At 49.1% G+C, this 17,524-nt stretch overlaps 1 protein-coding gene across 1 annotated transcript in view; it reads left to right on the forward strand.

The window, feature by feature from the left end:
* Positions 1–10,917: 10,917 nt before the first annotated feature.
* The window catches only part of LOC308565004 (guanylate cyclase D-like), a gene marked incomplete at both ends in the record, with an annotated part of 30,859 nt that continues 24,252 nt past the window's right edge, over positions 10,918–17,524 (forward strand). The window contains 3 exons of the mRNA XM_081153761.1: positions 10,918–11,032; positions 11,947–12,696; positions 16,640–16,935. Coding sequence (XP_081009887.1) covers positions 10,918–11,032; positions 11,947–12,696; positions 16,640–16,935 — 1,161 coding nt within the window. The remainder of the gene's footprint in view (positions 11,033–11,946; positions 12,697–16,639; positions 16,936–17,524) is intronic.

The following is a 17,524-nucleotide window of genomic DNA, read 5'->3' on the forward strand; positions in this document are numbered from 1 at the left end:
TCAAGCCCAAGTAAACATTATCCTGTCAGATGTGGTGAAGCCAGGGTCTGAGTCAGACAGCAGCTGTGTCACCTGCCAAGTGCTAGGGGTGGGGGTGGGGCAAGGTTGGAAGCAGGGGATGGAGGTTGACCTGTACGGCATTTTATGACCTAGCCTTGGAAGTCACATCGCTTTGCTTTAGCAGTTATAAGGACTTGCCAGGTCCAAGGGGAGGGGACATAATTCTACTTCTTGGTGGGGAGCAGCGAGGTTCTAAAAGAGCCTGTGGGATAAGAGACGCTATTGCCGTCATCTATGGAAAACACGGTCTGCCACACGTACCACTTTGCAGCTTGTATCTACACTTGATGAACAGATCTAAACTCTGTAGTAGTCAAATTTATTGCACCTTTTTTCCCATTTATGTGTGCATTTTTTAATGTCTTGTTTAAGAAGTCCTTCTCTACCTTAACTTCATAAAGGAATGTTCCTATATTTTCTCCTAAAATTAATTGGCTTTCACATTTAAGTCCTTGCTCCATCTGGAACTGATTTTTGTGTACAGTGTAAGGTGCAGACCACATTTCATTTCTTCCCAGAAGGATAACCAGAAGCGTCAGCACCATTCGGTGACTCGTCCTTTCTTCACCTTCAGTGCAGCTCTCATATATGAAGTTTTCAAAAAAAAATAAAATAAAATTCATGAATTAACATTGAATTTTATTGGAATCTTTTTATTTTTCATCGGAGACAAAAATATTGCTTTTCTCCTTTAATCTGTTATTGTTGGACATTAGCTAAGGCAAGACTTGGCTATGAACTACAGAAATCCCCAAATAATAGTGGCTTAAACATAAGAGGAGTTTGTCTTTCTCACATACAAGTCTGTAGAAGGCAGTTCAGGGTGGTTTGGCAACTGTGCTCCAGGAAGTCCTCAATGCCCCAGGCTCTCCCATTCTGCACTCTGTCACCTCTCAAGGAAGCTTACCCTGATGGCGCTCTTATAGCACAGTCACTTGCTGCAGGGACTGAAGGACCGCAGGGCAAAGTACTGGTAAACTGGCTCTTGGATTCTGGTGCCCCGGACTTTGCTTGTATTTTATTGGGGATTTTTACATACTTGTTGATTAGTTCTATAAGCTTACAACTTTCCTCTGCCACATTCACTTTGGTTTTTGTATGGGACAGTTGTATGAATTTAGTTATTCATTCATCTAAGGTTTGACATTGCTTATATGAAAAACTCTATCTTGTGAGCTTTATTGTGGAAAAATAAAAAAATTTTAAATAGTTTATTGATTTTTAGAGAGAAAGCGAGAAACATTGAAGTGAGAGAGAAACATCAATCGATCAGCTGCCTCCTGCACGCTCCCTACTGGGGATCAAGCCCACAACCCAGGCATGTGCCCTGACCATGGAATTGAACTGAAACCTCCTGGTTGACTCTCAACCACTGAGCTCCCCGGCTGGGCTATGATCTTGATACTTTCAGTGTGTTTCAATGTTGGATTGTCTGATGTGTCCTCATGATTAAATTTAGGTTTTGAATCTTTAGCAGGAATATCACAGTAGGAACACTGCAGTCTCCTCATTGCATCCTATCAGATGGTACTTAATTCCAATTTGTCCCATTACTGCTGATCACTTTGATCACTTTGATGGTGTTTGTCAAGCTTCTCCACAGGAAAAACGCTGCAGAAAATTATTCATTGTTCATTTGTAATAAATAAGTATTATGTGGGGAAGTACTTTGAAACTATATAAATATTCCATTCCTCATCAAATGCTCCCTCTCTCCTCCTCCTTCCTTCCCTCCCTGACTGTTTGGATTCATGGCTTCTCATTTTATTCAGTGAGCTGTAATCTGTTATGATCACTATTTATTTTGGTGCACAGTGTTCCGGATTTGACCAGAGACGTCTGTGTCTTTTGTATATATCCCCATCATTCTTTGAACTCTTCCTTACTTTCCAGAACAACAAGCCATTCCAGGCTCATCCTGGTCTTTCCCTACCTCAGGCCTGAAATAAGTTATTTGTATAAGGAACCCTGGCTTCTTTTGGAAGCCAAGATCTAAGTGGTAGGGGTGCTTATTGCCAGATCACTGGGATCGATAATAATGTGTGGAAATGAAAATCACTGTGTTAGTTTTTGTTCAGCCCACACTACACCTCAGTTTTTCTACCTGTGACTGGGACCTGGATCAGGCAAGAGGTTCTTAGGAGGTCTGTCGCCATTGCCAGGTCCCCAGCTGAGGGGGAGGCCATGTGCTCACTGCTCTGGGTGTCCTGGGTCTGCCTGCCACAGTGGCCCGACTTATGGGCCAGACCCTGGCCCTCTCCCCCATCCCTTCCTGCTCCTCCCCACTCTGGGGTTTTCTTTCAGGCTCTCAACTTTTATGCCAAGTTTCTTTCTCCTTTCACTATCTTTGTCACCTGTATTCTAAGCCTGATTCTGCCACTGATTTGCTGGACCTCAGTTTTCTCGCCTATAAAATGGGGGAGGGTTAACTGTGGTAGAGTCTAAAGCCCCTGCTGGCTCTGCCCTCTCCTAGCTCCAGACTCTGGCGCACGGCCTTTTATTTGCCCCCTCTTTGTGCTCCTAGTCTTACTTATCGCATACTCTTCCTCTCTGCCCTGGATTCTCTTGTCTCTCTCCTCCCCCTTTCTATGACTTTATTTCCCTTTCTGAACATCTCCTTCCTATCTTTTTTTAAAAATATATCTTTATTGATTTCAGAGAGAGGAAGGGAGAGAGAGAGAAACATCAATGATGAGAGAGTCATTGATCGAGCCCGCAACCCGGGCATGTGCCCTGACCGGGAATCGAACCCTGATCGCCTGGATCCTAGGCCGATGCTCAACTGCTGAGCCACGCCCGGCCAGGCCCTCCTTCCTATCTTAACTTTTCTTTCTTGAATCTGTTTCTCTCTCTCCCTTCCTCTGTTTCCATCACTCCCGACCCTGAACGCTGTCTCCCTGCCCTTCCCTCTGCCTTCTGCCCTTCCCCGCCTATGGCAAGTGTGTTCTGAATTCTGTTCCTCCTCAGCCCATTACTACTTGATCACGGCTCCTCCACTCCTTGCCTGGCATCGCTCTCTCAGCCTATTCCTGAGTCAATGTTTCTGGGTCCCCACCCTTTTCCTATCCCTGCCCAGAGTCCCCTTTCCCATTTGTGGCCTGGCCTGGGGCTGGGAGCTGGGAGCTGGGAGCTGGGAGCCTGTGCCACGTGGCCCTACCGGAGCCGGGCTCCTCCCTGTGATGGAAGCAGCAGCTGTGAGGCTGGCTCCAGGAAGCAGGTTGGGCCCAGTTGGCTGCCTCCGTCTCACAGAAGCTCCGAAAATCAGATGCAGCACTAGCTCAGATGGGGTGCCCCATCCCGCCAACGCCCAAACCCAGAGAGTGGGCACCAGCTGCGCAAGCAATTTCCTCCAATGTTTGTGCGTATGCACACACATGTACACACAGGCACACACACACAGCTGGGGCATGAGCACTGGCAGTCATCTCTCATTGAGAAATGCTGCTGGCACTCAGGTTCACCTAAAGAGTGCTTCCTCTCTGGCGTCTAGTCTGGCTTTAATTGCTAGTTTCCAGCCCTTGGAATGTTCTGCGCGTGGACATGGGTCAAGACTCAGTAGGAAGAGAGAATTCTAACCTATCCATGGGTTAGGATCGGTTTCATTCCCATCAAACCCACAGGTTCTGCACCTTGCAGTCTGGCCCCATGCTTTCTAGAGTCCAGATTTAACATACATTTACTGGGCAACTCCCTACCAGTGCCAGGAGCACCTGTCACCCACACAAACCTCATAGCAACCCCGAAGGCAGGCACAATGGTCCCCCACTCCACAGTAAGGAGACTTAGGCTCCCAAGGTCATAGGCCCACACAAGTCTGATCTGCTGCATTGTCCTCTATCCACCATGACAACCCAACGGCGGAAATTTGACAGTGGAAGGAGAGGCTGAGAGGTCCTGTGGAAGCCGACCATTGACAGCCGGCTCAAGTCTTGAAAAAGGAAAAGCAGAACTGGAACCGGTCAGGTCTGATATCCCAGTAGGCGCCACGATGCGGTAAGTTTTCTGAGCAAAGCTCGGATCTGCGTGTCAGGGATGAGGGAGGGAGTGTGGCGATCAGGGTCGGGGGGCAGGCCATGTCACTGGTAGCACACCCTTAAAGGGAGCAAGAAGGCCCTAAAGAGTGGCCTCAGATGTCAGAGTGAGGAGTGGCAGCGCCTGTTCGGAGGTGTTCTGCTGGCGGCCTGATGGTACAGGGAGGAGGTGCCCTCTTCCCTGCTCACTGCCCGGCCCCTTGGCATTGAGTGGGAGCGGCTCCTGGGCCTCCAGGGCCTAGTGTTGGCTCTGTGCGCTCGGCCCTGCTCCCAGCCTGGGGTTAGGTCTACAGATGCTGTGCTGGGCCTGCACTATCTGGGGTACTGGGGCCATGGACAGTACTTTGACAGTGCTTTGGGCTGCAAATTCTTAGCCCTGTGTCCTCCGGGTGCTGGCCGGGACCCACCTGACAAGCGTGGCTCACCTTCTCATCATGCTGCTGCTCCAGGTTTTCTAGATTTTTCCATCCACTCTTTTCTATTTGCCACTGGCTCTCTATCAGCTGGTGAATCTCGCCAGGCTGCCCGGTGTTGCCTCTCTGCTCAATCATTTTGCTGAGACTGGGGGAAGCAGCAGGTCAGCTCATCAGCCTGCGCAAGTTTGGGGAGGGGAGGGCCCGAGGTTCGCTGGACCCAAAATACATTCCTACCGCCTTTTGTGCCACCACCCTCCACCAGGCTGCAATCCTCTGCTTCCCCCTTAGGTTATAGAAGGCTCCCTGGCCTAGTCACCTGTCTCCCTGGGAACCAAGGACAGAGCTGGCATAGAGTAGGGGATCAGAAAATGTTGAAGTCCCAGATGAATGAAGGGTCGAATCTCAACAAGCTGGACTCATGAATGGGAGGTGCCCAGAGTAACTTTATTAATTGAACGCCAAGATCCTGCTGGAGCTGGGACAGGCAATTGGGCCATGTGCTGCTGGTGGAAGAGGCAGACCCTCCAGGTGGCACACCACACTGGTGAGTAACTTTGGGAGCTGCCGAAACCCAAAGGTGGTCTTGGGCCCCAGCAGAAGCAGATTTAGACCACAGTTGGGTGTGGTCCTGCTCAACACTGCATTACCCTGCAGCACCTCAGCAGGTTCCAGACACAGTCTTAGGAGTAGAAAAAGGGCAAACTGAAAGCATCCCCCCTCTTGGGGTCCTCTCCCAGTCTCAAGGCCTGCCCCATGCAAGCCACTTTCTGAAATAGGAACACTGTGGCATGGACAATGTTTCTGGTCACAGCCCAGGCCAGGGGACCAGCTTTCCATCTGAAGCCCACTCGCTGTTTGTGCTCTGGGCCAGACACTCCCTCTGCCCAGCAAAGCCGCTTACTCCAGAAAACGCTGGTTTTCTGTTTATTTTTTCAAAGCGTGTAGAACTGGGCTTAGCTTTCTGCAGGGTGCCGCCTGCCCACGGCAGTTTAAGCTAGGCCTGGTCCCTGTGATAAATCTCTGGCAGAGATCAAGAGCAACAGTAGCACAAGAAATAAACTCAGAAGGAAAAGCTCAGCCTGAAACACTCCATGAAGATGGCAAATTCACACCCAGCTGCTAGAGGAGGTCAAAGTCAAGTTCCACATTAAAAATGTTAGATCCCCACATTAAGAAGGCACACTTGAAGCTCCTGGGTGGGCTGTTAAGTGGGTATTTGGTATCCACCCTGGTGGCAGGATGAGCTCACTTAATTCTGACTCCAAGAACCTTCCCAGCTTCTGAGCAGCTTCCTCCACAAAACTTCCACCCTTGCCTACAACTGTCTTCATTCCCCGGAACCTCTGATCTGAACAGAACTGTCTCTGTTCTCATAGAAACCTCATCAGGGGCTTTAGAGGCCATCTTTACTTCCCACCTGTGCTTGTACGTCATGCAAACCTGTCTGGGCTGTGAATGCCTCACCTGAGTGTTGAGGCCTCCAGTGGACTGAGCATTCTCGAGTGTATCTCATTTAATCCTCATGACAAGCCCAGAGGGTACACTTATTTTTCCACTTTACAAAAGGGAACTGGGCTCTGGGGTGTGAAATACTCTCCCCGAGTCCCCCGTCACTGGAGGAGGGGCTCCTGGATCTGTCTCTAAGCCTGTGCTCTTTATGCCTCTCCCCTGCTCCCCAAAGACTCTGACCGGGTCCTCTGTGTCTTTGATTCTTTCACCTGCCAGAGTTGCCAAACTACAGGCCAGGTCCAGTGCCGGCTACAGGTGTGTCCTCCTGCAGGAAGCTTTTTACTGCCAAGAAACTCTCGTTTAGGCCCATTATTGGGGCCTTGGTGCCCTCTGCTGGACAAAAACGAAAATACCAGCCTGAGACCACAAGTATATTAATGTCTTTTTCAAAAGGGCATCTATTTCCTCATCTATCCATTTGTACATCCTTCCATTCATCCTTCCATCTACCCATTCACTCATCCACCCATCTATCCATCCTTCCATTCATCCATCCATCCATCCATCCATCCACCCACCCACTCACCCATCTGTCTGTCCATCCATCCTTCCATATGTCCATCCATCATTTATCCATCCACCCACCCATCTACCAATCCATATTCCGATCATCCATCCATCCATCCATCCATCCATCCATCCATCCATCCATCCATTTATCCATCCCAGTTTCACTGATGTCCTGTAGGCACCATCGTCACTCACTGGGGCTGTCATTGCAACACCCCCAACTCCTGCTCTGTGCCAGATCTTAGTAGGTCTCAGTGATACAAAGACAGAAACAAGGAAGCCCCACACCTGTGATCCCTCTCCAGTTTGCAGAGCACCTTTACATCCAGTATATTCTTTGTCCCCACTATAGCCCTACGGAGCCTTAAGATCCCCATTTAACTGGAGAGGAAGCTGAGGCCCAGAGAGACCAGGCAGCATGGTACAGTAGAGATTGTCTTTGGGACAGAGACTGGTTTCAAATCAGGGCTGTCTCGTTTACTAATTGTCACTTCAGGCAAGTTTCTTAAGCTGTATGAACCCCAGTCCCTCATTTGTAAAGTTAACTTATGCCACTTATATTTATTGTGCATATGTTATGTGCCAGGCTTGGTTTTGGGGGTACAGCAATGAACAAGACTGGAAAGGCCTCTGCTCCTCTGAACTTTACACTGTGGAGGTTATAATGAAGCTTAAATGAGATGAGCATATATCACAGTGCCATGTAAGGGCCACTTATGTCACATCATTGTTATTACCTATGTGAGGACCATGAAAGGATTTGGGGATGCTTTCCTGCTTTCTTGGGAAAACAAAAGATGAGGGAATAGTTCATTTTATGTATTTATTTATTTATTTATTTATTTATTTATTTATTTATTTATAATCATCACCCAAGGACATGCTTAGAGAGAGGCACTCTCTGATCTTCACATTCATTTGTGTCACTCCTTTCTCCTTAGGTGACCTACTTTCTGCCCTTGGGAAACCCTCCCCCCCTTTGTCAAGGCCTGGATAGACTAAAGCTGCCTGCCCATTGACTCTTTCAGGGTAAAACTGTGCCATTGTCTTCTATTTGCCAGCCCAGATCCTCTCCCTGCTTTTACCCACCCCTTCTGGGCCCCAAGTGGCTGATCTGTATAAATAATATCTTCGGGGTCTCTTGCCTCACTAAATGAGATCGAAATGCCAAACCTTCCTTGGAACACTGTGTAGGAAAGAGTCTGAGGCTCAGGAAAATGGACACATTGGAGTGGATCTATTACCTGCAATCTGCTCACACCCCTAGGAGAAGCTGAGGACACTCCCTTCCCCAACACATTAAGAAATGCATTCATGGAGGTGAGGGCACCTCACCATCTTCGCAGAACTCTATGGTGCTTGTTCTCTATGAGCTGGAGGTAGCCATGGGGGTGTTTAACGAAGGTTCCTGATCTCTGTGTGGATAATGGGAGCCCAGGTAGATGGCAGCACTTAACCATCAGAAACAAGATGAGCACAGTGAAGCCATAGGTACGGAGTGGTTCTTGGGGTGTTTTAGGGATCTGTGGGGATGGCTAATTAACCACAAGGCCCATAGAGGGAAATGCATGGAAGCCTTCCAAGGTGCTGCTAGATGCACACAGGAAGAAAAATTCTAGGTCTGTGGGGGAGAGACCTTGAGTCATTACCATGTGGATGCCTTGCCTTTTACCCGGGCCCCAGACTGAGCAGCTTGCAGGCTCAGAGCTCTTGTCTGAGCTGAATTCTGGGTCAGCTTTGAGGAAAGCATATGTTATAAATTTTCTCCAAGGGGTTCTGTGGTCATTTACCAGGGTGATTGTTCTCTGACACTGGCTCTGTTGCTGGCTTTGATGAAGCGAGCTGCCAGGAACCCCACAGCCAACAACCTGAGGGAGTTTGGAGGTGGATCCTTCCCTACTTGAGCTTCCAGTTGAGGACTCGCCCAGACTGACGCCTTGATTGCAGCCTGTGAGACCCTAAGTAGAAGTTCCAGTTAAGTTGTGCCCAGACTTCTGACTTACAGAAACTATAATATGTATGTTGTTCTAAGTTGCTAAGTTTGTGGTAATTTGTTATACAATATGGAAATCTAATACAATGCATGATATTTTAAAGTGCTGGTTAAATTAGAAAAAATCAGAATACTAAATACTGAGAATATGGTGAAACTTGTACATTTTTAATGGGTGTTAACACTATTTTCTTTTATTCTGAAAGTTTTCAAACATACACAAAAGTAGGAAGAATAGTACAATGAACCCAAATACAACCATGGCTTAGATTCAAAAATTAAGATTTTTTTTCATACTTTATTTATCCATCCCTCTTTTTGTATAATAATTTCAAACAAGTCCCAGGCATCATGTCATTTCCCGTTACATGAATTCAAGGATGCCTACTTGAAAAATGTCTAATTTCTTGCATAACCACCTTGCCAGTATCACACCCCAAAAACCGTAAAAGTAATCTTGTATCAGCTAATGCTCAGTTCATATTAAAATATCTCCAATTATCTGAAGAATATCTTGACCAAATACATTTTTTTTGAACTTGCAATATGAAACTATATGCAACAAAAACCTGAATAACATATCCATTCTTTGATCCAGGATGGCTATTCCAGAGGATTTATCATAAGGGAAAAATTCAAAAGATTATACAAGCATGATATTTATTAAAGAAATTAATATATCACAATGGTGAGAAATTGCAAACAAATCAGATGTGTAGTGTATCAGTCAGGGGTACACTGTGGAAAACAGGATCCTCACCAGTAGTTAAATAGTGGAAAATCAGAGCGGGGAAGTGATGGCAAAGGTGTTGGGATTGGAAGCAGTTCAGAGATTGGGAACAGCAGGAAGTCTCTCCCACTCCTGGCAGGGAGGGACAAAGGGAGGAAGGAGGGGTGGTACCTGAGGCCAGAAATTGGGGCCATGCAGGGAGGGGTATCTGAGAGGCCAGAACCAGAGAGACCAGCCATTGCTGGACACTGTCCAAAGTGTGCACGTGCACACACACACACACACACACACAGAGAGAGAGAGAGAGAGAGAGAGAGAGAGGGAGATCTCCTGGCTTCTGCCTTTTTCTTGTCCTCTAGTCCCCTGCCAGTGTCCCCTGTTGGCTGAATCTGGCCAGAAGGCAGTGGCAGGGATGCCAGGAAGTGAAGTTTTCAGGCTTAGCACCCTGCAGGACAGAGGTCCCTCCCTAACCTCCCGTTTGGGAACCTAGCCGGGTTTGGGCAGGTCAGGGAATGATGATCGGAGAGCAAACAGGCACATGTCTGGCACATCAGTGGGGACCCTAAAATTCTTCCAGAACAAAATAAGGGCTAAATAAAAATATCCAGCACAAAGACAATTTCTGAGTTATGATACATCTGCTCAATGTGTTCCCTGACCATCAAATTATAATTTTAAAGCTTGTATAGAATTATGGAAAATGTTTATACATTATTACCAGTCTTTCTTTTTTCTTTTTTATGCCACCTACCACTTCCTAACATAAAAGAGAAATCTACTGATTTGTCAGGTTTATTGCTGCTGACTCACACACATCATTCCCTAATTCTGCTATAAAGTTAGCTCTGTGAGGGGTAAAAACTTGGGTTTTTTTTGTTTCTTTGTTGATGTACCTCAAGTGAAGAGTACCTGAAACGTAGTTGATGCAAAATAAACGTTCACTTCACAGGGTTGCTGTGAGGCTAAGGGAGGGGTATGCATGAGCCCTACCACATGGCGGGTAGTGTGCTGAGTGAAGGCTAATTTCACTCAGGTAGGAGAGAGCAGGTGGCGGAGGAAGGGCTGACAGTTCACTGGGGAGTGGCATCTACCTCCCCATTAGGGTCCACCCTAAAAGAGAGAATAAAAAAGCCTTCATTATAATTCCCAAAGAATCAATGTGGCATAATGAGCAGAAATCTGAATCTATAATCACCTTTCCATTCACTAGCTTTATGCCTTTGGTCAAATGGCCTAACCTCTCTGGGTTGTACTTTTCTTATCTATGAAGTGAGAATACAGTAATAATACCTGTCTCAGTGGGTCGTATAAATGTGTTGGCACATAGCGGGTGTTCAATAATGCCGGTTTTTTTAGCGCAGGCTCACACTTCCTCCCTCCTGGGAGCCCCAGCCAGGCCTGGAGCTGTCCGGAGTGCTGAAGACATCCTCCCTCCTTCCCCTTCCTTCCTCTCTCCCTCCCTTGGGTCCTCTCTTCTTCATTCCCTCCTTCTTTTCTGGCTTGGTTCCCTAGAGCCCTGGGGTCTGAGCAGATCAAATTTTCCAAGTGGCTTCTTCGGGTTGCTGAGGGGGACAGGGAGGGAATGAGCCATATATGAAGCACTCCTCAGGCAGGAGTCACTGGAAGCTGACAGTAGCAGGAGTGGTGACCACGCAGGCTGTGGTGGCAATGGGGCCTCCCCAGGCCACAGCTTGTTTGAAGAGCTTGGCATCGAGGATCCTGGTGCGAGAGCCTAGGATCCCCAAAGAGGCAGTGAGTCAGCCCCAGCAGCGCAGTATGGCAGGTGGGTCTTCGGGGATCTTGTCCTGAAGGAAGGCAAGAAGGGCCCAGTTGGGGGTCAGGAGAGTGACCCTTGGATACAGAGGCTGGAGGAGCCTTGGCTCTGACAGGAATCCCCATCCCACTTCCCTGGGTTCCCGTCATCTTCCCTATTTTGGTGTTTTGTCTGTTATTGTAGCTAAAGGCATTTTCATCTTTTTGAGTTGTGATAGTATGGAGTTGACTAATTCCATAGACTTGGCTCTATGAGCCAAGCAATCTATGGTTAAAAATACAAATGATCTCTCCCCAGGAGGTGGTGTACTAATCCACTGTGCTGGAGGTGGGAGCACTGACGGCCCACATACTCCTGGGGGAAGGTCTGGGAGAGGGGACATGGCCAGCTTCAGAGACAAAAGTCACCTGTTTTCTGATTTTTATTAACAACTAGGACATCAGAAATGAAGGATCTTTGGAGACCTAAACATCTAAACTAAGCCCTCCCTTTACAAATGGAAAAACCAAGACATAAAGAAATGTGGGCTCCATCCCACAACTCAGCAGCAGAGCTGCTGCTAAAGCTGGCTCCTGTGCTGGGCCCCGGCTGACCCTGCTATAGGCCTTAGCCTTCTGTGAGTCCCTGCAGGCCATCAGATGCAGAATTCGTGGGACTCAAAAACTTCAGAGACTAGTGTAGGGCCACAAGGCTGGGAAGCAGTGAGCAGATCTGGCCAGCTCCGACTCAAGAGCCCACACACTGAGCCGCTGAGCTCCAGCCCGGGACCATACATGAGCATCCAGGGGGTCTTCCAACATCATGGGTCCAAATCCCTTGTTTTACCAATGAGGAAGCTGAGGTTCTGCGAGGGGGTGTCTTCCTCAAAATTGTAGAAATTGCTGGCAGAAAATGCTAGAAACCTTGTCCTTTTTCTTTCCCAGGACTGCAGGGGAACTTGTCCCCTGAAGATTGGTACTGGAAGCTGCCACACAGGAAGACCTGCCTGGGTCAGTGGGAGTCCACTTTCAGCCATCCAAGAATAACCCCTTCCCTGCCACCTTTCTCTGTGGTTCTTTGGGGTGCCCTCCTGTGGGCTGGCTCCCTCCCTACTCTGGCCTGGGGGGCGGGAACCTTCACCCTGGGGGTGCTGGGCCCCTGGGATTGTGACCCCATCTTTGCCCAGGCTCTCCCCAGTGTGGCTGCCCAGCTGGCTGTGGACCGAGCCAACCAGGACTCCTCACTGGTGCTGGGCTCCCGGCTGGCTTCCCTTGTCCTTCCCATGGGCTGTCACACCCCTCAAGCCCTGGCCACGTTTCTGGCCCACAAGAACACCGTAGCTGCTTTCGTGGGTCCTGTCAACCCTGGTTACTGCCCAGCAGCAGCCCTGATGGCCCAAGGCTGGGGCAAGACCCTCTTCTCCTGGGCATGCGGGGCTCCAGAGGGAGGCGGTGAGCTGGTGCCCACTTTGCCTCCTGCTGCCCACGTGCTGCTGTCCATCATGAAACACTTTGGCTGGGCTCGAGTGGCCATTGTGTCCTCCCACCAGGACATCTGGGTGGCTACAGCCCGGCAGGTGGCCACGACTCTCAGGACACATGGGTTGCCTGTGGCGCTGGTGACTTCTCTGGGACCTGGGGAGCAGGGGGCCACAGAGGTACTGAAGCAGCTTTGCAGTGTGGACAGCCTGAAAAGTGAGTACACATGGCGCCTTCCTCCTGTGGGCAGCCTGGACTTCCTGGGGCCACTGATGGGGAGTTTCCTCCACATCGAACACTGGGCTACGCACTTGACAATGCCCCCGTATTTAACCTCCCAGCAGCCCAGTGAGCTAGTCCTGCTGAGGCCTGCACTTTGCAGCTCAGAGAAGGGAAGTAACATCCCCCGGTCACACAGCTGGCAAGGAGCTCAGTGGATTTTGAATTCTGACTCAAACATCAGTTGTGGAGTGGGAGCCAAGGACTGTCTTAGTCCTTACCTGGTACAATGAAGGAAATGAAAGAGCAGGAAGGGAGCCCCAGCAAGGGAGCCATTCTTAGTTTCTTGAAATTAGAATCAGAACATTCATGAACTCATTGATTGATTGATAGCTTCCTGAATTTATCAAGCCCCTGCTGTGCTTGGTGCTGGGTTGCATGGGTAATGAACAGGCCGGTGGTTATGAAGAGAAGTCAAGGCCACCCCAGGAAGCAGAGGCCTGGAGAATCAGAGGAAGCATGGGACTGGGCCCTGGGGGATCTGAGGCGGCTTCTTGGAGGAGGCGACACTTGGCCTGTCCTTAAGGAAGTAGTTAGGCAGGGAGAGGGATGGTAGAGTGGGGTATAGGGAGAGGTGTCGCCTGGAAGACAGAGGGACCTTAGAGTTAATCTAGACTGCAATTGTTCAAACTGTGGGCCATTTGGGTCCGTAAACCAATTTGGTGACTCAAGAATAACATGAAAGAAAGAAAGAAAGAAAGAAAGAAAGAAAGAAAGAAAGAAAGAAAGAAAGAAAGAAAGAAAGGAAGGAAGGAAGGAAGGAAGGAAGGAAGGAAGGAAGGAAGGAAGGAAGGAAGGAAGGAAGGAAGGAAATGAAATAGAAAGTGATATGGGATGGGATGGGATGGGATGGGATGGGATGGGATGGGATGGGATGGGATGGGATGGGATGGGATGGGATGGGATGGGATGGGATGGGATAGAGTAGAATAGAATGGAATATGAGGGTGCACTGCAGGTAGCGGGATGGAATGTGAGGGTGCACTGCAGGTAGCGGGATGGAATGTGAGGGTGCACTGCAGGTAGCAGGGTGGAATGTGAGGGTGCACTGCAGGTAGCGGGATGGAATGTGAGGGTGCACTGCAGGTAGCAGGGTGGAATGTGAGGGTGCACTGCAGGTAGCAAGATAAGGTCTCGTTCTGTGAAAACTTTCGGTTTCGTGAGTGTACTCGTTTTATATACTCGGTTTAAGAGCGTACAAAGGTAAAAAATGTATTTTTTACTACTGGGCACTGGTAAAACAGTTTGAAAGGCACTGAGACCACCCACCAAGTGCTCTAGATTTGAGGAAGCTGAGACCAGTTCCAGTGAGGAGGGATGGGCTGGCAGCCCCCCAGCTCGCATGGCTGGGCAGCAAGTTAGAGCAGAGGGGAGCCTAGGGCCTGGCCCAGGCGTTCCCGCTGCCCCTCAGGAACTGTGCCTCACTCCTTTGAGCCCCAACTTTGGAGCAAGTGAAATGAGAATAATGAAACCCTCACGAGGAGCAGATGTGTATGCCCAAGTGCTTTGTAAGCACCATTCAACCAACAGTCACTGAGCACTGCTCTGCGCCTGACCCTGGCTTGGCTCCGGGAGTGTGGGGAGGAGCTGGCTGGGTCCCAGCAGTGAGGAGCTCGAGTCTGGCTGGAGGCAGGTGTATATTTAGGCAACAGAGGAGCCCAGAGGCTGGGGAAGCTGATCTAGTTGGGGGTGGGCAGGGCTTTATAGAGGAGGTGACAATAGGGCAGGGCCTGGAAATGAGAAGTTGACTGCAGGCCCAAATGAAGGGAAAGGCATTCCAAGCAGGGGGGTCAGCTAGTGTGCAAAGGAATGGAGGCAGCGTGTTAACGGGACTAGGACAATGAACCGTTTCCCTGTGTGGCTGGAGCATGGTGGCAGTCAGTTGGGGAACCACATCATACCCCTTCTTCATCACTCACAGGAGATTGAGTTCCAGCCACTGTGGTGACTTTCAGGAGCCAGGAGTCAGAGTGGTTAGGGGTGTGTTCTCTGCATTCAGACAGTCATGATCCCACCCTTGGCCACACTTCCTACCAGCTGTGTGACCTCAGGCAAGTCATTAAACCTCTCTGTGCTATAGTTTCCTCATCAATGATATGAGCCTAATAAAAGTCCTTACTTCATAAGGTTGTGAAGATGAGATGAATTACTGCAGTTAAAGGGCTGAGAACCGTGCTGTGCACACAGCGAGCACGGCCTACAATCAATGCAGGTTACCCATTAACCTCCCCAGTTTTGTGCATTAGCTCCCTCTTGTGGCCCAATACAGAGCAGTGCCTCTGGCTCCTTGTCTGAGAAAGGGAAGGTTCGGTGAGAGGTTGAACAGGAGCCAGGCAGAGGAGATGGGACAAAGGAAGCCCTGGTTCTGTTTCCCCCCAGTCCTAGAGGGGTCTCTCTCTGAGGACCTTCCTCACTATCCTGGGGCCATGAGGGGTGGTTCCTGCACATGCCCACATAGCATGGCCACCCAGGGGCTCAGCAGAGACTAGGGTTTCAGGCTCTGATTTCCACATGTCCAGGGTTCCTCAGGCCCCAACAAGGAGACCTTCAGCCTTCCTTGGTGGCTCCATATTCTTGGATTTTCTGGAGAAATGGATTGCAGCAGAAACCTGGGCCACACTCAAAGCAAGTGGTAGTCCTTTTTTTGGCTGTGCTGCAGCCCTGGTCAGGGACCCAAGATGCAAAACATCTTTACCTTGAGCAGAGATGTGGGACCCTTTCCTTGGGCAGGACTCCCTTCTGGACTGGGTACCTGGGGATGAAATTGGCTATCTTACTACCCAGGGCCGATTTCTTTTACTGAGGCAAAGGGGAATGCATTCATGTCTGCTTAGACCTTGAGGATGCCACCCAGAGCCACAGTTGAGATTACAAGCTGGCGATAAATGGATAAACAAAATGTGATCTATCCATACAGTGAAATATTGTGTAGCTATAACAATGAGAGAAGTACTGATACAGGCTATTATATGGATGAACCTGGAAAACATTGTGCTAAGTGAAAGAAACCAGTCACAAAGGACCATATATTGTATGATTCCATTTATATGAAATGTCTGGAATAGGCAAACCCATAGAGACAGAAAGTGGATGAATAGTTAACTGGGTTAGGGAGAGGGAGGAATGTGGAATGACTACTAATGGGTACAGGGTTTGTTTTGGGGGTAATTAAAATGTTCTAGAATTAAATTGTGGTGATGGTTACACAACCTTGTGTATATACTGAAACCACTGAGTTGACTTTTATTTTGAATTGTCCATTTTTTGAAGGGTGAATCTAATGGTATATGAATTGTGTCATTTTTTTTTTAAATCTTAAAAAAAATACAAGCTGGGATCCAGTCTGTCCAGGTTCAGATGCTGGCCCTGTCACCATGGGGGTAAATGTACCGGAGCCACTCCTTAACCTCTCTGGGCCTTGGTTTCCTCATTTGAAAGTAGAGATAATAAACATATTTATTTTTACTGTTGTAATATCAAATGACTAAATGTTTGCAAAAGTATTTTAGGATGACACCGAGCAAGCTGTCAATACACATTAGCAATTGTCAGAGACAGCAGAGGGAAGGTGGAGAGTTAGTCAAAATGATTGGGTGTGCAGGCTAGAAGGGACATATTAATACAAATCTATCCTCAGGTGAGCCGACCTTTTTATACCAGATCGAACCCAGATTTGGTGGCCCTGGATGTTATTGTTACAGAGGGAGCAGATAGAGGGGATATTTCTCCTTTCCCCAGACTGATGGGGAGGGAAGGGAGCTTGGCAGCAGCAGCAGAGGGGTGGGGGTGGACCTAAGAGCTCTGAGCAGCTCTCCAGGGCCACCGACTTCTGGGCTGCCGGGAAGGCCTGCAAAAGTGAGCCTGCCCCGTCTGCCTCCAGTCGTGGTGCTGTGCATGCACTCGGCGCTCCTGGGTGGCCCAGAGCAGATGGCCCTTCTGAGACAAGCGTGGGCCCAGGGCCTGGCAGATGGGAGGCTGATCTTCCTGCCCTACGACACCATGCTCTTCGCCTTGCCCTACCGAAACCGCTCCTACCCAGCTCTTGGCCACAGTGGGCTCCTCCGAGAGGCCTATGATGCAGTGCTCAGCGTCACCCTGGAGTCTGGCCCCATGGACAAGGTTTTCAAAGCTGCTGGGGCCAGCGGAGAGGTGGCTACCCTCCTGGAGCCAGAACAGGTAGGTCAGGGGTTCTGAGCAGGGGACCAGGAGCGGGTGTGCATGCTCTCCTCGCCCACTTCGGGCCTTTCTGGCCTTGGCCAGCTGCCCACCTGGCCTACCAGTCTGACCTTCCTTGTGGGCACACCACCAGCCCCTTATTTGACAAAATGACTTTGTCTAATCTCTGGTATATTCACTCTCTTCCTTTCATAGGGTTTGTGTGTGTGTGTGTGTGTCTGTCTGTCTGTCTGTCTGTCTCTGTCTCTCTTCTTTCTCATATTTTTCACTCTTTTGGCCTGCTGGGTCAATTCTCCTCTTGAGTCTCTTTTGCTTCTGTTTTTCTATCTCTGACTCAGTTCCTCTCTTTGTCATTTCTGGCCCAGCTACTCTTTCTCTTGTAGACATTCTTCCTCTCCTTTCTCTGTATCTCTTGAGCAAATTGTGAAGGTCAGAAGGAGAGAGTGTTGGGAGGGTGGGAGAGTGGGAAGGTTTTCTGAAGTCACCGCTGTGAATCTGAGGAGTGTTGGGTGGGGGATGTGGCTGCCTGCTTGGTTTTAGCTCATAGAACTCAGATGTCTGTGCTACTTGATGCTAAGAGGACAATGCT

This window comes from Miniopterus schreibersii, assembly GCF_964146895.1.
Source record: "Miniopterus schreibersii genome assembly, chromosome: 12".
Classification (NCBI taxonomy): domain Eukaryota; kingdom Metazoa; phylum Chordata; class Mammalia; order Chiroptera; family Miniopteridae; genus Miniopterus; species Miniopterus schreibersii.